This window comes from Podarcis filfolensis, assembly GCF_964270895.1.
Source record: "Podarcis filfolensis genome assembly, chromosome: 5".
Taxonomy (NCBI): domain Eukaryota; kingdom Metazoa; phylum Chordata; class Lepidosauria; order Squamata; family Lacertidae; genus Podarcis; species Podarcis filfolensis.
In genome coordinates, this window is record NC_139608.1 from 59,680,991 (window position 1) to 59,702,230 (window position 21,240).

Sequence of the window (21,240 nt, forward strand, 5' to 3'; positions counted from 1 at the left end):
AGAATGTCGTTCTAGATGCCTTATGAGAGGAAATGTCATTTTCTTAGAATATTATACAAATTCCTGGCAAAGGAGATCCTAGGTAAAAGACAACTGTGGAGCGAGGAGAGATATTTATTTATTCATCATGCTTGTTTTCCAACTTTTAAGAAGCTGACATATGTTGGGTTATGCAATTTTATATAGATGAAGTCAAGGGATGGTGAACTGGCTCAAAGCCATCCAATGAGCTTTTCAGCTGAATGGGAGATTTGCAGCCACTTCTCCCTGGTGTGACTCAAACACTCTGCAAGCAACATCACAATGGCTCTGCACAGCATTCACAAGCATAGCAGCATGTCTGAAATGGCAATTTGCCCTTATACCATAATGTTCTTTTCTTCCTTCCATGAAAGAAACTCTTCAAGTAGACATAGTTCTATGATCATTTGCTATTGCTCCCCATTAAAAGCTCCTGCAAAATATCCCACTCCTGTAAACTGTCCCTTTCCTGATCTCACTTACTGTTTACAGTCATACAACTTCACCCTTAACTGTCCGCAATGGGTCTCTTAGGGTTGTATTCTGTCCCTAAGCCAAGCTATTCAACCTTTATATGAAGCTGCTGGGAGAGGTAGTTGGGTTTTTTGCAGTTAGATGCCACCCAATTACCCTGGCACTCACACTGACAGTATTTAGATACCCATTCAAGAGATGGGGTTTTGTTTTTTTTTGGAAGTTGCTGCAGAATCTTGCCTGATATATTGTGTCCTTGAGTGACTTTTCAGGATTTAGTTGTACTGATATTCTTTTATTGCAACTTGTTGGTACCTGCCCCAAAGTCTTTGAATTAGGGGTAGGATATAAATAGTCAAATAAATATTTGAGTGTAGATTTGTGCATCTGGCACTCAGGCCTTTCACTTGAATGCTGATTTCCTTTTCCCACCTCCTGCATGTAGCCTCTGTACTTTGCTCCAACTTCCATAATTTTTATTTCATTCATGGAAGTTGAGGAATTCCCTTTCTTGATGCAGAACACACACCTAGCCTTGTTTTACAATGCCATCCTATGTGCATGTTTACTCAGAAGTAAGCCTTCTTTGTGTTTGTTTGTTTGTTTGTTTGTTTGATTGATTGATTTAAAACATTCCACCCTGCTCTTTAGTCAAAAAGGCTTCCAGTGTAGCTTACAAGATGAGCAAAAAGACACTCCTTGTCTGCAGGCTTATGATCTACAGTAGAAGACACATAGCAGGGAAAATAGGAGGGAAGGGAGAAAGCAAACTCAGGCACCAGATTGTAAAGTTTTAGTTCAGTGGAAACTGAGAACCAAGTAAATATATATAGGATCAACGCCTTTAAACAAAGAGCAAATATAATAGCTATGTCTGCCTCCTATTAAAGTTATTCCTCCCCCTTCCTTTTTTCCATTTATTACCTGCAGACAGGATATAACACCTTTGTCATTTGGTGAGGCTATTGCACAAAGTGGGCTTGGGAAATGCCTTGATGGATTTGCAGGAAAGGATTGATCTCCACTTAAAGGCAGGTGGCAAAAAGAGTGAATCTGACTCAAGGCAGTGCTGGGTGATGCATTATTCATGCCGCCATCTTTGACACAATGTGAGAGGCATTATCATATACATAATGTATTTTCCCTATTGCTGAGAAACGCACTGTTTTGTTTGAATGTCCTAAGGGGTAATACTGACGGCTGGCTAGGCTCCCTCCCTTGCATGACTCATTCTTATTTCTGTAAAATGAATTATAAGTGGAAATTGAGATAGCAGAGAAATGAAATTGGACTACTAATAGTTTGCTTGTGGTGGTCTCTTCATTGTCCAGATCTGTGTAGGCTAGGTTTGTCAATGAAAAACTTCTCAAGAGAAGTCTTTCTATACATTTCTGGAGTTTAGTCATGGCAAGTCTCTGGCATGTGGCATCTGGGAGCAATATTTTTTTATTACTGGCATGTGTCCACCAGTGTCCAGATGGCTTTGATTAATCATCTATGAGCGCAGACATGCACAAACAAACAAACAAACGGCACTTTCATTCTTCATATATAACAAAGCTGAGGCTTGAAGGAGAGAAAACAAAGTTACGGGGGGGGGGGGGGACAAGAAAACACCAACTCTTTCATAGCTTCCAACAATGCTTTCCCCTGTATGCATAAAACTACATGTCCCCTATCAGAAAGATGCTTGCAGAATACTTTCCCATTTTCCTCCAATTCTTTCTCCATATCTTCTATGGCTGACAATGCTGAATATTCCCATGCCAAAATCTGGAAACATGTTTTGGTGCAGTTTTTCTTGTGTCAACTCCCAGAGTTGCGCTTCTTGGAAGAACGACGGGATGTGGATGTAATAAATAAGTAAATGAATATTATATCTCTATCTTGATTCTTGAGAACCAGCAGAATGTAGCTTTATGGGTTTACTTCTCATTAACAGAGGGGGTGTTTTATGAAAAAGAAAAATTGTGGAAGCCCAATGCATGCAGTCTTAGATCACTATTATTATATTATATTATATTAATTATTATACATCAGCAGGTATTGTACATGGTGATATCCATGTATTCTCTCATTATATTCCATTCCTTTGCAAAAGGCTTAATTAAAGAGTTCCATATTAATCTTTTTGTAGGAGTCCACCCCTCCACCCACTCACCAGCCAGGCACGCTGCTTAGCGAATGATAGGAGAAGCCAATTTCCTTAGTGGAAAATCTCATTATACAGTTAACATGTTTCTCAGCTTCATAATACCCTCTTAACATTGACTTTCTTGTCATTGTAATTGTGTGTGCCGGTATGAACAGGCAGGAAAAGAAATCCATTTTACGTTCGTCTTTATTGAGTATAACAAATTCGCATTCACATGTTCTCCAGGCCAGAAGCTTTCAAGCATTAAACAATGGGGGATTATTAGGTATTGGGTTTCCTGCGTTCTGTGCTCATCGGGATGCACCTGGAATGCACATCATTGTATATCTTACGGTCAGTTTTTTTCTTGACAGTGGTTAAGCCTTCCTGCATAGGTTGAAAATTCAGGGCCTGGCTTTTTGAGGAAAGCATCTGTAATGTTTGTAAGGCATCCATTCATTGGTCCAAGCCAGTGTTTCAGAAAGCCATGGTTTAATAGCAGGTCAGTCTATCCCAGGACTTAACACTAGACTGAAAGGACAAGGAGAATCCTGGCAGCACAAACAAGACCCTGCTCATGGTTGTAGAGAAGACAAGAACCTGAACATTAAACTCTACCCCTGCAAAGCTTATTTTACATCCATTGTCTTATTCCAAGGAGCCCCAGGCCTTCTCATTACAATATCATCCATTCTAATCCAAGTCTAAAATTCATATTCCCAGGAACCTGGAAAAGCACGTTTCTCATTGTGGTTCTGAGGAGAAACCCAGTTTTTCATATAGAATCATAGACTCATAGAATCTTTAAGTTGGAAGGGACCCGACCCCCTGCAGTGCAGGAATTTCAGCTTGATCATACGTGAGAGATGGCCATCCAACCTCTGCTTAAAAACCTCCCAGGAAGGAGAGCCCACCACCTCTCGTAAGAGTCCATTTCACTGCCGAACAGCTCTTACTGTCAGAAAGTTTTTCCGAATGATATAAGGAGATGTAGCAAACTAAGAAAATGAAATAGGATGTCAATGGAAGATAAGTCGGGAAGTCTGTGTAAGACTAAGGTATGACTTGTATAGATGTAATATGGAAAATGGAAAATGAATAAAGGGAAAAAAGAAAGTTTTTTCTGAATGTTTAGTCAGAATCTCCTTTGTTTTGGTTTAATTGCATCATCTCTATGGAGGAAACAAGATACAGTGGTACCTCGGGTTACCGATGCTTCAGGTTACAGACTCTGCTAACCCAGAAATAGTACCTCGGGTTAAGAACTTTGCTTCAAGATGAGAACAGAAATGGCGCCGTGGTGGAAGCAGGAGGCCCCATTAGCTAAAGTGGTGCTTCAGGTTAAGAACAGTTTCAGGTTAAGAACGGACCTCCGGAACGAGTTAAGTTCTTAACCAGAGGTACCATTGTAACAGGAAGCATATGTATAAAAATGTCAGCATGCTTGGCAAGTCAAGGGGCAGCTTGTCCTTTAAATACCACTGAGAGTCATGCTTTCTCTCTAAAGTTTGTCACAGCCTGGTATTTCCCAGTGATGGGCACTGAATATCAGTTGATGGGCAGTAGATGACCTCATCCTATTCGAATTGTCAAGCACCTGGGATGCATTTTGAGGGCAGACGAGGCTGTCAGCAATTTCTCCAGCCTGAGCGACAGTGTGTGGGTGAAGTGTTGTAACCGTGTGGATTTGGCTACTGAAGAGCTAGTTTCGCATTTCAGGATGTTAGACTGATGCTGCTTTTTAACAAGCAATGCCTGTCTGCTTGCTTGTTTCTGTGCCCCTATCATCCCTGCATTACTTGAGCAGTGGTGCATTAAGAGATTGTGACATCATAAATCTCCACCACTTGCCCCTCTTTTTCCTCCACAAAGGAGGGAAGCAAAGGTGCTTGATCAGACTATCTAATCCTGCATCCTGATTCCAAGAGTAGCCAGCCAGATGCCTTTGGGAAGCCCATAAGCAGGGCCAAACATTGTTTAGGAAAAGGGGAATTTTCCAACCAATACCATTTCAAATGTGTGCAAGGAAAGCAGACACTGAGTGCAATTGAGTTATTCTGTGCAAATTTTGTAACATGTGCTTTGTTTTCTTTTGCTTTGCTTTTTCAAGGAAGAACACAGGAGTCTAGAGATTTCAGCTGGGGCATGCAATTAAACAGCACAGAAGGAAGCCGCATCTCTCTGACCTATTAATGGATCATCATGGCTGGATATAATCTGACATTCTGAATGGCCTTTCCCGGCATCCTTTATGTTGCTATGAATTGAAGAGTGTTCCCTCTATTAAAAAAAAAACCCCTGAAGTGTAATTAGTGGCCATGAGAAAGGAATCCGGTCACATGCTGGTGTTTTGCTGACAGCTTGTGCAGCAGAGGGATTTTCTTCCCATCAGAAGGCAAGGTAAATAGCAGCTTGCTTAGAAAGAAGAAAGCCTTTCAGTGTGGTCCATGTGGAATTGCAACTCATAAAGTAAAAACTCTATTTTCATTCCTGAAATTCTCATAAACTTGAAGACCACTGGAGGTCATCCCACCATTTTCCAGTTCTTTGTGTCTTTCTTACCGTGCTTCTGCAAGAATGGTCTTGATGAAACTTTATTGGATAAAGCTAGCAATTGCAAACATGAGTGTAATGGATGTTTTGATGTTCCTGAGAAATGAAAATGGCATGATGATTGTCCTTCAAAAAGTGAAGGAGACATTCACCTTGGCAGAATTCCCTGGGAAGAGGAAATGACTACTAAACCACCCAGGAATTGTAGCTCTGTGAGGAGCATAAAGGTCATTTTAACAACTCACAGCACCCTTAACAAACTACAGTTCCCACGATTCTTGGGGAGATGTCAGGACGGTTTAAAGTGGTATGATACTGCTTTAAATGTATAGTGCAGATGCATCCTAACTAACAGTCCTTGCTTCTGGAAAAGTATTTTGTCTTAAATACTCATACTCCCTGTCCTGCATATGTATCACAGAGAGAGCCAAACAGATATGCTTAGTTTCACAAATGCTCCTTTGTCTTTGGGTATGCCTGTTATAGTGAAAGTGGCTTATGGGCTGTATCATCAGAGACAGTACTGTAAAGGCACAATTTCGCCTATAAACAACTCAGTTTGAATTGTTATCACAACTGATTAGTATGCACATTTGTTCAATAAATATAGGCTTGATTTGAGTTAGTTATTTTAAACAGCTTTTCCCCACTGGTGAATTAAATACTTTTAATCAATGATTTAAATTGCCTTGATTTAAATCAATGGTTTAAATCTAGCCTGTCATAAGCTGATGAGAAATCAATAATGTGCATGTATTTTTGAAAAAAATCACAGCTAATGCACCAACCAATGCACCAATGCACCAATATTGCAGTAATTCACATAACTCGTACGTTATCATATGGCTTGATATGTGATTTGGGAGAATGTGGGTGTGCAGAGAAGCAAGCCTGTATCTCCTACTCTTTATGACCAGGTGGTCAGATATTTTATGGAGTCACTCCCAGAGGCTTTGAATGGCTGGCCAGTGGTGAGGTGATGAGATGTCATCTTGCTGGGGTGGGAAAGGGGATAATGATTTGGGGTGTCATGAAGCATTCGCACAGACATTCTGCTGCATCCCCAAACTCATTCCGCAGTTCATTTTTCTATTCATTTTCCATACGAGTTAGTGTTGGACAAGGACCTGGGACAACAGGATTCAAATTCCCACTCAGCCATGAAGCCCAGTGGGTGACCTTGGGCCAGTCACTATCTCTCAGAGTAAATTACCTCACAGGATTGTTGTGAGAATCAAATGGAGAGGCAGATAAGTGTGTTGAGCTCTTTGGAGGGAAGGTTGATGATGACAATATATTTTAAAAGGAATAATAATAATAATAATAATAATAATAATAATAATTTATACCCCACCCATCTGGCTGGGTTCCCCCAGCCACTCTGGGCGGCTCCCAACAGAATTAATAATAACAAAAAGCGATAAAACATCAAACATTAAAAACTTCCCTAAACAGGGCTGCCTTCAGAGGTCTTCTAAAAGACAGATAGTTGTTTATTTCCTTGACATCTGATGGGAGGGTGTTCTACAGGGTGGGTGCCACTACGGAGAAGGCCCTCTGCCTGGTTCCCTGTAGCTTCACTTCTCACAATGAGGGAACCGCCAGAAGGCCCTTGGCGCTGGACCTCAGTGTCTGGGCTGAACGATGGGGGTGGAGTTGCTCCTTCAGGTATACTGGGCTTTTAGGGCTTTAATGGTCAGCACCAACACTTTGAATTGTGCTCGGATGGGCGGATAAGCTTTCCCACTCCACCAATTAAGAAACATACCAGAATAGGGATGAAGAGGGCAGCTTGCACTTCACCAAATAACTGCAATGGCTCTTTAGAGTATCTCATATGGTACTTCAAAAAGTCTAATGTATGGTTGGACCTTTTATGTGGTGCCACCATGTTTTCTAAAACACACAAAAGCTGAAATTGCTGACCTTTCATTGGCAGCTGAAGCTATTCCTCCCAGTCTTTGGGGAAGGGGCTGAGGTTTTGAACCAGCATGTATTTTATCACCCACTTGATATGTAATTGATGCTGTGTTTTTATTGAACTAGTCTTTGAATTTTGTCAGGTTTTATGTTAGGTGATGTAGCTCCACCCTAGGATGAAATAATGATGAGTGGCTAAGGAAGAATCTGCAAAGTTGCTCTAGGACAGCAATTCTCAACCTGTGGGTCCCCAGATGTTGGACTACAACTCCCATCATCCCTGAGCTCTGGCCTTGCTAGCTAGGTGATGGGAGTTGTAGTCCAACAACATCTGGGGACCCACAGGTTGAGAAAGGCTGCTCTAGGAGAAGATGTATTGCTACCAATAAGGAAGTAAATAGAAGACGCACAATCCCTTAAAAGGGGCTTCTTTCTTATGTGCTTTGGTCTCCAGCTGAAACACCTTGTATTTTCCACAGACTAATGATGGGACTCCCAACTGTTGATCTTTCTCTTATTTTGCAGATGAATAAGAAAATGTCGTGGAGCAGAATCAAGGAATAGGTGAGAGCAGGAGGTCCTCTCTGCTTGGGATTCTGCCCCTCTTGCCACGCCGTCTCACGATGTCAAAGAAGGGTGCCAGCTTTCGAGCTAAAGGAGAAAGACCGGATGCCTTAGCTGCTTTGCAAGCTGCTAATGAAGAGCTCAGGGCAAAACTAACAGATATTCAAATAGAACTCCAGCAAGAAAAGAGTAAGGTGTGCATCTTTTTTCCCCCCACCACTGCTAATCAAAACAAAAGCCATCCTGTTTCCTAAACATGCCCACTTACAATGTGATGGTGAATCAGGAGGCAAAGCCATCCCATAGCTCTTTTCCTGTGCCAGGAAAAAACACACCGCACCATGCAATTTGGTACACTTCATCACAGTACGGATGTGTGTTTTAATAAGTAAATGCACTTCTGAAAGATAGCATGTGTATTAATAGATTAGGTCCTTCTTTGCAATGGAACATAAGCCTTGGATCTGTAAATTGAGGAGTTGATCATGAAAAAAGAAGATGCTGCAAACATTAAACAAGGGTCCTCCTCTTAATATACTCTTGTGGAATGAAGCCTGAAGGTTGTTTTAGATCTTGTCTTCATACGAATGCGGGTTTTGATGCATTATTTAGAGACTTCTCTAATTGGTCCCCTATGGAGGCAAAAGCAGCTGTATTGTCAGCATGTACCATACACTAAGAAGCAAAACTGCCAAGAAGGGGTGGGGGACGATGGCATAAATCCATATGCAGTACACATTAAACAAGCTGATCCGGCAATTTCTTTTGAGCACAATCTAGCTTTTTAATGCGAAAATTAAATTAATCTTTGGTTACTGTGTGGGTGACAGCTGGAGCCTGCATTGGCTTTTAGAGTAATCTACCAAATCTGAAGACAAATTATATTTTGTCTACACTTCGTTTTGCTTGGAAACAGGGTTGCAGCCAATTAAGTACTACTCAGGGTGAACCTGCTGAATTTTATGTTGACACTACTGGAGAACGGTACTGATGATGAACAGATGTCACAGGCAATGTTACATAAATGTCTCTTAATGTACTTAAATTCAGATACGTTGATTATTTAAATGTTAAACTATAAATTGAATTACATAAATGTAGGATAGACAGAAATATATGGCTGTGAAAGTTTATGCTTACTAGTAGCTGTAAGTAAATATCCCAAGTTATTCTAACATAATCCAAATAAAACAATATAAAAATATATAGGTTTGTGCATGGAGTTCTGTTTGTGGAATGGGCCACCCCTGTCCTCTCCTTGTGTACCATCAAATTTTTCTCTGCGCACCCTAAAAATCTTCTCTGAAGGGCCCCTCAATCCTCTGGGGCAGATTTTGATGATGAGGGGGTCTTCATGGGAGAGGCGTGGAGGGGGAAATTGCATGGTGCAACTGGTTGCGCTAGCAGAACAACAGTGTTGAATAAGACTCATAATTTTATATAAGGCAATATAAAAATAAATACTTTTCTATATGGGTCTCCCACTGATATGAATGAACCCAAGCTAGTCATGTTCATTAATTTCAAAGGATCTACTCAGAGTAGGGCTAATGATGGCTACAACCCTTGGGTTTCTTTAAATTTATGTATTTAATTTTGGCTGGAATAAGTGAGGCCATATTTAGCCATGGCACATTTGCACTAGCACAAATGGATGCCTTCATCTGTGCCCGCTGCAACAAAACATGTCTCTCCTGTATTGGTCTCTACAGCCACAGCAGTCGCTGTGACTCTCCAACAGTTTGACTTCAAGTCCAAAGGGACACTCCTCCATTGTCTCCAGAGACAGATGTATGCCAGCTATTGAGCCAATATTGAGCCAACTGCACTGGCTAGCAGGCCTTAAGGACCACATATTTCCACATTATACTATCTAGGCACCCAGGTCATTCATAGAATCATAGATATGTGTGTGTATGCGGTACACACACACACACACATTTCTACTGTTTCTTCTATGTAAGTCCACACCATTTTTAAAAGCCTCATTCCAGGTATCATAGTTATAACCCACAAATGCAAGCCAGTCCAGACTTTAGTATTGATTTTATTTGATGTTACCAATCCATCCCAGGCAACACTGCAAACTAAACACTGCAAACTAAGCAGTCGGTAATGAAATATAAGCAGTATGCTAATGTTAGACGTGGCCAGCATGTTGCTAATATCAGCTGCAGACAAGCAATTGCAGCCGAGGGTTCTGAATGGATGGCATCTCTTTGTAATTCATTTCTAATTAGGAGATTTAGTGTTACTCCAAAATTCTTGTGTACATCACACGTCGGAAAACAAGCCCGGAAGTATTGCATTATTGAATCGCTTGTACAGCAGCAGCTTCATTCCTGGGAAGACATCATTAAAAGAAGGCCATTTGTATATTGTTCAAAAGTGTATGTTTGCGTACTGTCCAGGCAGGACATTTTTATTTATTCTTTACTTCCAACGCTGCTTAATTAACATTTTAAAAACCACTGAGCAAGCACAAAGCTGTTTTAGAATCATAGAGGGAATACCTAGGGTAGTCTGGTCCAACCCTGTGCAATGCAGGAATCTCAAAACACAGTCTCCCATCCAGTTTGAAACCATACCGGACCCTGCTTAGCTTTGCAAAGGGGTTGGAAGATTTTATTGCTGCACCACTACTCTGAAAATTGTTTGGGGATTTTTAAATTTAATTTGGTAGCTAAGAAAATTTATAACATGTTAATTTTAAGGGGCTTCCTGATGGGTATCATTTAAAGATGGCGAATCTTGAGAAGCAGTTGCAAGGGGGGGCACGGCTGGAGCCATGGCACTAGCTTCCTAGCAGGTTGGTCCCTGTTGCTTAGCAGAAAGGAGAAGATGAAGGCTCAAAGAGGCGGGGAGGTCAATGTGGTGCAAACGTACTAGATTGGCTCTGTGGGTGTGTTTCCACCATGCCAGGCTCCCCGCCATCTTGCCCTCCCAGTGAGCCACCGTCTGGAAAGCTAGTTTAGCTGCTGCACCCCACGCAGCAAGCTGCTGTTGTGTTTCCTGTGGGTGGGTGCTCCTCATACATGCAACTTTTTTTTTTGTATCATCCACACAACATTATTGGCATCAATATTGCCAGGCCATACCCCCCCCTACACACACTTAATCCAGATTTAACAGGGAGGATGGGGGATTCAGTCAGTAAACAAACTGCTATCAATTGTGATACCTGAATGACCCTTTACAATATTAAGTCCCCATTTAGTAAAACCCCTTTAGTAACTGGGGGTGCCTCCAGACTCCCCCTATTTTGTGGGAGGGATTTAAGCACACACTGGAAATTTAGGCTTGTGCAATTAAAGTGGAATAAAACACTTTGCTGCCCTAGTTCAATCAATCCACTCTTTTGTTTAATAACAAAAAAACCACCACCCCAACCTTTTGAAGTTAGGAAAGTGGTGGAGAAACATGCCGGAAAATGTAGGATGAATGAATAATGTGGGATTATTGAATGATGACCAGGAAGACATGTAAGAACCCTGTAAGCAAATCAGGATGAATGCTCAGTGAAACTGGACAGAGTCTAACCACCGAGTAAGCTTTGTGCAACCCAGTTAGGATGACTGCTGAATGAAGGAGCCCTGGAAGTAACTGGAACAATGTCTGTTGGATCAGTTGTGTAATAATAGCAGAGTATCTAAGAGCCAAGTAACATGGCCACTGTTAAGTAATGGGGCACTGAGGTGGAAAATGGGGAGAGCTCATTGACAGTCTTTGCTTTTCAAAACTCTGCTAAACTCACAAGCTTCTTACATTTGCCAGCGGGCGATGCTTTTAGCTGGAATTGTTGCCTTGAAGAACTCAAAAAAAGCATTCAGTGCAAAAGTTAAAAGACCAGTGCAAAACTTGTGCTTACGTGAAACCTGAAATGAGCTGAGTCTCTGACTTTTGCGTTAGAAATTGGCAGGAGTTTGGTTCAGACAGACTCTAGTTGTTTTGCTTTCACTATAAAGGGTAGGCAGGCAGGCAAGAAGATCTATGAATTATTTTAAAACTTTTGAGAAGGAGCGCTAATCCGGCCATACCAAAACTGCTTTTGTCAGCTAATTTAAATGGGTGTGTGAGTTGGTTGGTTTGAATTATTGTCAGGCCTATCTGTGTTGACACTCCTGTGTATGAATTAGCACATTACCAAAAAGTGCAAAAATACAATGCATGCAACCAACTTTTAGACATGGTAATTGTGTATCATCAAGGAGAAGCATGCAGAAACTGTTGAGAAACTTTGGTATTGTGAATATTCCCATCCTTATTAAAGTTTATTAGTGCAATAAAGGGCCCCCTTTAATTCCCCATCGTCCATGCAGTGTTCTCTTCCAACTACTGTTGTCCCACACTGTCTGCTCACTAAATCCAGGGATTCTCTATGCCTTGGAAATCTGAAAAGGAGAGCAACATTAATTGCATATTGGGATCTCAAGATTTTTAGAAGGGGGGCAGTAGTTGGAGGTGAATACCACATGGACGAGAGGAAATTAAAGAAGGCACAAAGAATCCATATTAAGCCAAGGTATGGACGGGCCCTAATTTTAATGTGTAAGTCACTGTAGAAGAGAAAGGGAGGTATTTTCCTTCCCTCCCTTTGTCTACATCTTCCCAGTACACCCAGTGTGCCCGGTGTCTGATGGGAAATGAGCCCAGGATTCAGTAGGAGATGGAGTTTTTCAGAGGGATGGAGAAACTTGTAATGGGAGGACTCTATCTTCCCTTATCCACCCCTGACATGCTGCATTGTCAGGACTATGAGCAACTCTAACTTTCGGTGGGATTCTAACACGGGGGACAGAGTTAACCCCTCCTTCCCATTCACCATGGTTCTGATCTAGCTTGTGCCCCCCACTCTGCATAGCTGATGTTGCTAATAGGGAGGAAAAACCCCAAGACAAACTCACTCATTTAATCTTACATCTCTTTTTAACCCTTAATTGGTGATAATGAAAAAACACTTGCTGATTTCCCAACAGCTGTCTTAAATATGTCCTCCAACATTTATTGCTAGGTCATAAAATCCATCTTAAACATACCGTGTGATACTTTCTTTTTCTTCTAGGTCAGCAAATTGGAGAGGGAGAAAAATCAGGAAGTGAAGCTGATCAAAGAACACGAACAGCACAAAAACACAGTGACTGTAACGGAGCTCAAGGCTAAACTTCATGAAGAAAAAATGAAGGAGCTCCAAGCTGTTCGCGAGGGACTTTTAAGACAGCATGAAGCTGAGCTTCTTAGAGTCATAAAAATCAAAGATAATGAAATTCAGAGACTTCAGGCCTTACTCAATGTTGTCCGGGATGGGACGCCTGATAAGGTTAAGACGATGCTCTTCTGTGAAGCAAAGGAGGAGGCCAAGAAGGGATTTGAGGGTGAGAAAACCAAAATGCAACAGGAAATTTTGGAGCTTAAGGGGGCTAAAAAACAAGTGGAAGAAGCTTTATCTGTGGTCGTGCAAGCTGACAAAATCAAAGCAGCAGAGATACGGAGTGTGTATCACCTTCACCAAGAAGAGATTACCAGGATAAAGAGAGAGTGTGAGAGGGAAATTCGCAGATTGGTATGTGCAAATTTCAATCATTCTGGCGGTTTTCAGCAACAAGGGGAAGGGAACGAATGTTCTTTCTGTGTTTTCACTAATAAACAGTTCAAATTCACTGTGACGAAGCATCCTGCATTGGGGCTACTAATCCATACAGACTTTCTGATCCTTCTGAGGTTTATCCAGCACTAATGAAAATGTCTAGGAGGAGGTTGTCTCTCAAAGATATGCTGTGCTGTAAGTTAACAGGGTGCAAGGTTTTGATCCAGGCTGTCTCTTGGTCTCTTGCCATGCCATCTGTTTAAATGATCATTTTAGTTCCCCCAGGAATCAACTTCACATCAGTACTAGTTAGTGGGCAGTAGGTTGTTCTTTTTTTTTTTTTTAAAGTAAGTTTTAAAGCTTGAAAAATAATGTGCTAGAATCCAAATACTGCCTTGTCTTTCTGCTGGTAAAGGGTAAATTAGGAGGAAGGAGATGACGTTTTTTTCCAGGTCACAACCAGCTTTGCAAATTGCTGTGCATCTCTACTTACTTACCTTTTCACAATGCTGTATTGTTACTGAGACATAAAAGACTTCTGATGATTGCAGAAGTATATGGTGATCTAATTGTTACTAGCAACCTTTTTCTAGGCAAAGGGGTATAGGCAAAACTTCAAATATGACAAAGTGATCACAGGCCAATGATTTAAACCCTTGCTTTACAGTACAATTCTAGGCATGCCTGCTTGGAAGTAACTTGCACTGAATCTAATGGAACTTAGATAAGTGTGCATAGGATTACAGCCTCTTCGACTTAGACCTCTGAATATACATTTATGCCAGTTCAGCAGGTTTTTGGGGCTTTTTTTAAGCGTATAAAGCAATTATCTTTAGCCTGCATCCAATCATGGTTTCTTAGCCTGTTTTCATACGTACATGTCTCCATTTGGCCTCATCATATACAATTTCCCAGACACAGTATTTCCCAGGCAGAAGTGCTTTCCATGCAGGAAAATACAGAACATATAAGTTGGCCCGTACACAGTTTCATTTCCAGGATAACTTATTTGTATTATAAATGGCTGTATTTTGCATATAAAGCCACTCAAGAGATGGTTTAAATTCTCATTGGATAGCTCCGACTTTGCATGATAGCTTTCAATTTTCTATTTCTATTTCGACAGTTGTTTGATTCCCCCCCCCCCAGTTGTTAGGCGGTTACCAGGCAGTCAGAGAGCAAGGCCTTTGTGTAGTCTTATGTTTTTGCTGCTCCAGCACCACATCTGAATTTATGTTTAACACTCCCGTGATCACAATGAAAGCTACACTTAATGCTTTCTAACACCATTAGTGGGAGACTAGTTGCAGCAGCTAATTATTCATAGTAGATCAATTCTTGATGTATAACTTCAGCTGATTTATTATGCTCAGGGAGCTTTTTGCTGTTTTCCATGATAAGGATGACAATGACAAATGCACCTTCAGTTTCATATTAAATGATCTGCTTTTTCACAGTGATAGGACCTATTCTGAAATATGCAATATCCAGAATGGATACTTTCTTTTTCAAAGTAAAATGCATAACTTTACTTGTAATAGAATGTATGTTTGATAAGTTAAGTCTAGTCATCTTAAATCCAATTTTGTCCAATTTGTGGGGTTCAGGAACATTGGGATCCTATACCAAAGGGAGAACTGTGACCAGCATCATATTGTCCTTCATAGCCAAATACGTTGAATGCTCTTTTTCTGTTTGGAGATACCATGCAACTTGTGTACACACTGCTCATTGAAAGCACATTCAAGCTTAATCTTTCCCTCAAAGAATCCTGGGCACAGTAGTTTGTTAAAGGTTTCAGGGGATTGTAATTCTGTGAGAAGTAAACTACAGTGCCCATAATTCCTTGAGGGAAATAATGTGCTTTGAATGTGCTTTAAAAGTATAACATGGACAAAGTGGAAATAGCATCTATAGCATTCAAGGATGCAAAGAAACAGCATTCAAGGATGCAAAGAAAGAATTGTTCAGTACCAAAATATAGTTTTATTTTACTGCCGTGTATAGTTAGTAACATTGTACCTAGAGAGACAGAGTAGTATAATGGTTAAATGTACCTGGATATGGACCTCTCTTTAGCCTTCATGGCTTGGTGACCTTGGGCAAGTCTCATTCTCCCATCCTAAGTCATCCTCACAAGGTAAAACAAGGTAACTCCCACAAATACCACGAGAGGGGGGGGAGGGAGGGAAGGATGAAAATTGAATAATACCTTTTGAAATGAATGGAAATATCCATGTGAATGGATGGTCCAATATGTGAGCCGATAGTTCACAGAGCTCAGTCACAAGTGTGATTGCTGATGCTCCAACCTACAGCATATTAAGGAATTCAGCAGTTGCTAGAAGATGTAAGTTACTTCTGGATACAGTGGTACCTTGGGTTAAGTACTTAATTCGTTCCGGAGGTCCGTTCTTAACCTGAAACTGTTCTTAACCTGAAGCACCACTTTAGCTAATGGGGCCTCCTGCTGCCGCCACGCCGCCAGAGCCCGATTTCTGTTCTTATCCTGAAGCAAAGTTCTTAACCTGAAGCACTGTTTCAGGGTTAGTGGAGTGTGTAACCTGAAGCGTATGTAACCTGAAGCGTATGTAACCCGAGGTACCACTGTATATTAGACTGATCACACAAATGGGTGTCTTAGTGAAGTGTCCCAAGATATTTGGGAAGGCACAATTAAATGTTACATGCAAACACATGTAAGTGTAGCCTGTCGGTATCTCTGACCTTCACAAACACGTACTTAAATTCAAAACCAGTGTAGAGGGAGAAAGGTGTGATTTGGAGAGGGAGGTAGCAAGTGGGGAAATGATTCTTCCCCAGGCACCAATCCAGGCTCAATCATCTTTTCCCAAAGTAATTTTTCAATCTTAAATGGACATGGGAAGAGCCTGCTGGATGGTGACAAAGAGCCATCCTTTCTAGCGCTCTGTTCTCGCAATGGCCAACCAGATGTCCACAGGAAGCCTGCAAGCAGAACCTGAGTGAAGCAGCCCTCTCCCCACTTGCATTTTCAGGCAACTGGTATTCAGAGTCGTATTGTCTCCGACAGTGGAGGCAGAATATAGCCATCATGGCTAGTAGCCATGGATAGCCTTATCCTCCATGAAAAAGCCATCAGGCAACACTGTTACATGTTTGCATGCAATGGGCATTTTAGCCTTGAAATGGCTCTTTGAGTCTACTTAGAATGGAGCCAAATTAAGATATTGGAGGATTCCTGCAAAACCCCGCTAGCCTTTTTCATTTTTACAGTAACTATCTGACTCAAGTGAGCATTTCAGCTCTTGCCATCTGTAGGACTCATGTTTGGGTCTTTTGTAGGGAACAGCAATTGGTGGAACACAAATTTCTGTTTATAGTAAGTGGCAAACTTCTGCTAAATCCAAATATAGCTTTCCTCTCATATCTTACTGCCTTTCTCTACATGTGCAGCTTTCCCCAAATGACCACCCCACCCTTCTCCTCCCAACCTCGTATAGTGTGAATATTTCCAAGCAAAACATAACATAACTTGATTTGGGATGTTTGATGCTGCTCCATACTGGCTCATATCTTGATTTCAACCCTAGCACTTTCCTACCAGGCTGTGGGTTTAAATCTTGCTTACCCAGATAAATGATAAAAACTAAGAGTTCTCATGAGAAAAGCACCACAGCTAATGTTCACCAAGGGAAATATTAACCTATTAGACAGAACAGCTGGTTGTTAATCAAGCAACAAGGTGACATTTTCATGTTAACATCCTAAGCCTTGGATGAGACCCACATTTTGAACATTGCATTGAACAGTACGTGAGAGTTATAGGAAAGAAAATAATGTTTTGACTGACAAAAAAATGCTCTAATATATTTTAGCAACATCACAGGTTAAACTCTGCCCAAAGATCTATTTGGCTTGCTGTAGTCATGTGATTGTAATGTTTTCTCTTCCTCATGTCAGCCATAGACTACCACAAATTAATAGCAGAGCTCTGCTCAACAGGAGGCAAATTAATCCCCAACAGCAAACACTTTAATGCCAGAGTATTTACTATGCTTCAAGATCATGAAGCCATATGTCTTTATACTTATAATATAACATGCTATTTTGCAGATAGATACAAAATAACAGGAGCCAGAAATCTGTTAGTTTTATTAACTGGGCATGTTTCCCATCAACCACATGATAAGATGCAAGAACTCCGTATCAGTACTAAAGTGGACTAAGTACTGATTCCAGAAACAATAGCTGTGTTGATCTGCAGCAACAGAAACAGCCACGTGATCCATGGTACCTTAATGTCTAACAGATTTGACTGTGGCATGTGGTTACATGGGCAAGAACCTACCATATTGGCCCAAATATAAGCCATACATTTTTCCAAATTCCTTACGAGGGCTGTCGGGAACACAGGGCAACGGCGCCCGCCCCAACCGCTGCTCCCAAGCCTCCCCTGAACCGCCAAGAAGGGGCGGGGCTGCTGGCAAAGGGGCATGGCTCCCCCTCCCCAGAGAGCAGCCCAGGAGTGTGGGGCAATGGCACCCGTCCCATCTGTGGTTCCCAAGCCTCCCCCAGGCCGCCAAATTTTAAAGGTGCAGCTTATATTTGGGTGTGGGTTATATTCGGGCCAATACAGTACTTCCATTTCATGCAGATGACAAAGGTAATCAATACTTATGAAAATTCATGCCACAATACATTTGTTTGTCTGCTAATAAGATATCTCACTTAGATCTTGCAAAGAAAAGATTGGAAAAACAAAATAGTGAGCATCATTTTTTTTTAATTGAAGTTTTCAACAAGCCCCTGTGCCACCCCTCCAAGTATTTGTGGAATAAATACTTGTTTAAATTATTGGGAATAATTAGACCAACTTTGTTGCATCACCAGCATCTTACTCTTAAAAGTTGTTACTAACTTTGAAAATGTTAGAAAATATGATTCAACAAGATATTTGCATTTTGGGTTTCTAATAATTTATATATTGTATTGTCAAAAAATCATTAGTAGACCCTTCTCTCTTCTGCTGGGTGTAGCAGAACTCAAAACAGCCGCATTAAACCCCTACTTTGCATTGAATATGTAACCTTTGATCACACGTATGGTTCTGCAGTTGTCAAATGTGTGCTAATGCATTCATCAGAGCTCTTCAAGCCTTTCTAGTATCTATCCTTTGGAGAAAAGTTGCAAGCATGAATACCACATTTGAGGAGGGGAAACACAGCAAAATAATTCGTGACTTTGAAGGCTTCTCCTCCCCACTTAATAAGCATACCCTACATTCCCAATCTCTCTGCTTCTCTCTCACACACAGGTGTGGAGCATATCAAAGAGGGGGAAAAGATCCTTCTAAGCCAAGGCCAGCCCAAGACTTTTTGCTGCCTGAGGCAAAGGCCAAGATGCTATTCCCCCCTGCCCTATCCCATATATAAAAATCAACCAGACTAAAGGCTTTGGGACATTACTTTCACCTCAAATACGATGCTTTTTAATGATGTCAGCTCACTCTAAGTCAGGAATCATCAAGTGTTTACATAGAGTGGACGTGTGTGTGTGTGTGTGTGTGTCTGTCTGTCTGTGTGTGTCTGTCTGAACAAACTCACAAAGTGCCCCACTCTGCTTCCAGCCAAAGGGTTGGAAAGAACAGTTTGCTGTTGGAGGGATTTGGAAGTTTTGTGCCAAATAATCCCAATCTCTGGAGAGGAAACACAGTTGTGATGGGCTTCAGAAGCCCTCCTGAAACAAGCACACAAGTGGGAATGGTACCTGCCCTTTCCTTTGGTGCAAGCTTGGATTTGGAAAAGGGAAGCAGGATATCGTCCACTTCAGAGGTGCAGAGAAAGATGAAGTTCTAATTCAGGCATAGGCAAACTCAGCCCTCCAGATGTTTTGGGACTACAACTCCCATCATCCCTAGCTAACAGGACCAGTGGTCAGGGATGATGGGAATTGTGGTCTCAAAACACCTGGAGGGCTGAGTTTGCCTATGCTTGTTCTAACTCATTACAACAGGAGTGGTGTCATGGTGGCTACAGATGCTGGGTGACTACTAAGAGTTGCCCAAATGTTTGGACTTCTAAAGTTTGAACGTGTAAACCTTAAATAATTTTGCTGTGTTTGCTCCCTTGGAGAGTCCCAGTATTCCCAAAGCTTTCCATGGGCACAGATTTGCCGCTGGTGGTATTTTAAGACATGTCATTGTAAGCCTTGGATCCATTGGATACAATGCTCCTTCATGTCCTCAACATGCCTATATACTATATTGGGCTTTCAATGCATACTAGCCTGGATCTGTCATAGAGGTTTGTTCTCCCATTGCTACCAGTGTTTGGGAAAATAGTTTTGAAAAAACAAGCCAGAAAGCTGGAGGTGTGAAGGTAAACAAACACACACACACACCCCAGCCAGCTTTTACCCTGGGTTGAGCAAACTGGCAAGGTTCCAAGTGTCAGGATTTTCAATTCCATTCACACCTAATTCATACTTCCTGAAACAATATACAGTGGCACCTCGAGTTACAAACGCCTCAGGTTACAAATGCTTCAGGTTACAAACTCTGCTAAGCTGGAAGAGTTACCTCGAGTTGAGAACTTTGCCCCAGGATGAGAACGGAAATTGTGTGCCGACGGCACAGCAGCAGCGGGAGGCCCCATTAGCGAAAGCATGCCTCTAGTTAAGAACAGTTTCAGGTTAAGAACGGACCTCCAGAACGAATTAAGTTCGTAACTAGAGGTACCACTGTACAAACCGAAACACTCACTTTGCTCTGAATTTTGCAGTTCAGTTCTCTTCCCCCAGCCCCCCAACAGCAATGTGTTCAAAAAAGTATATTCTAGGGTGAAGTGTGCATGTAAATGTTCATGTTGGTGAAAGTAACATACAAAAATGCACTGTATTAGGGGGAATTGCTTGCAAAAATGTGTATATTGGGCAAAATTGCATACAAAGACTTGAATATTAAGACAAATTTTCACGAGGACTCCACTCAGCGTTTTGTGCTGCAGTGCTCCTATTCTTCTAGGCAAAAGACAATGGCTAGTTTGGAAAATATACAGTGAAAGAGGTACATATAGTTTTATTTTTGTAAAATTACTTTTGTTTTGTTGTTGTTTTAAAAAGTAACTAAAATGTTTGACAAATGAATAATGAAATAAATGCCCCTAAATAAGATGAAAATAATATCAAAAGCCACATAGAGAAGAGAACTGAAGTAGATGCATACATTAGTTGATATGATTACATGCATGTTTTATTAAGGAAAAGAGCTATAGCTCAGAGGCTTTGCACATCAAAGGTCTTCGGCTGCATTCACACCCTGTCTGCTAATCCCCATATTATATTTGAGCTTTCACACAACATAAAAGACACTTCTGGAAATATGGTGGAATATAGTGCAATATAGTGCAAGTTCAGCACTCATTGCCGCATTATTTGCAAATAGATGTTTTCTGGAAGCAAATAACACGGAAACATGGGAGCCAACTCCTAGGAGCCGAGCTCCATTTGCTCCATTTGCCCCCACAATAAAATATTTGAGGAGGTCATGGCCCCCAAAATTGATGGGCATTGCCATTCAAATGGTGTGCACCACATCTTGCAATCGATTCTCCAGGGTGGGACTTACGTGCCTCCCCAGTACTTTATTCAAGCTGGCCCCCCTGCACGGAAATGAGCACCCAACTTGTGCTACGTTCCACAGTTGTTCCAGAAGTGGAATTTTATGTCATGTGAAAGCTCAAATATAACGTGACAATGAACACTTAGGGAAGTGTCAGGAAAACAGAATGAACTGAAGTGTGAGTGCAGCCCCAGCTTCCGTCCCCAGGATTTCCACTTTTAAAAGATCTCACATATCAATCTCTGGAAAATCTGAATCCTCAGAGAACTGCGTCCAATCAGAATAGACTGTCCTAAACCAGGTGAGCCAATGGCCTGCCTTAGCACTATTATGGGCCCTCTAGTTTCCTCTTCTGTATGCCCGAGTTTCCCCTTAATGGCATAATATTGA

General features: G+C 41.4%; 1 protein-coding gene across 18 annotated transcripts in view; it reads left to right on the plus strand.

The window, feature by feature from the left end:
- Positions 1 to 21,240, plus strand: part of JAKMIP3 (Janus kinase and microtubule interacting protein 3) — a 108,740-nt gene that overhangs the window by 32,211 nt on the left and 55,289 nt on the right. For all 18 annotated transcript variants that reach the window (XM_083616881.1, XM_083616867.1, XM_083616884.1 and 15 more), the window contains exons 2-4: positions 4,740 to 5,029; positions 7,628 to 7,860; positions 12,729 to 13,226. In XM_083616881.1, coding sequence (XP_083473007.1) covers positions 7,726 to 7,860; positions 12,729 to 13,226 — 633 coding nt within the window. In that variant the 5' untranslated portion in view covers positions 4,740 to 5,029; positions 7,628 to 7,725. The remainder of the gene's footprint in view (positions 1 to 4,739; positions 5,030 to 7,627; positions 7,861 to 12,728; positions 13,227 to 21,240) is intronic.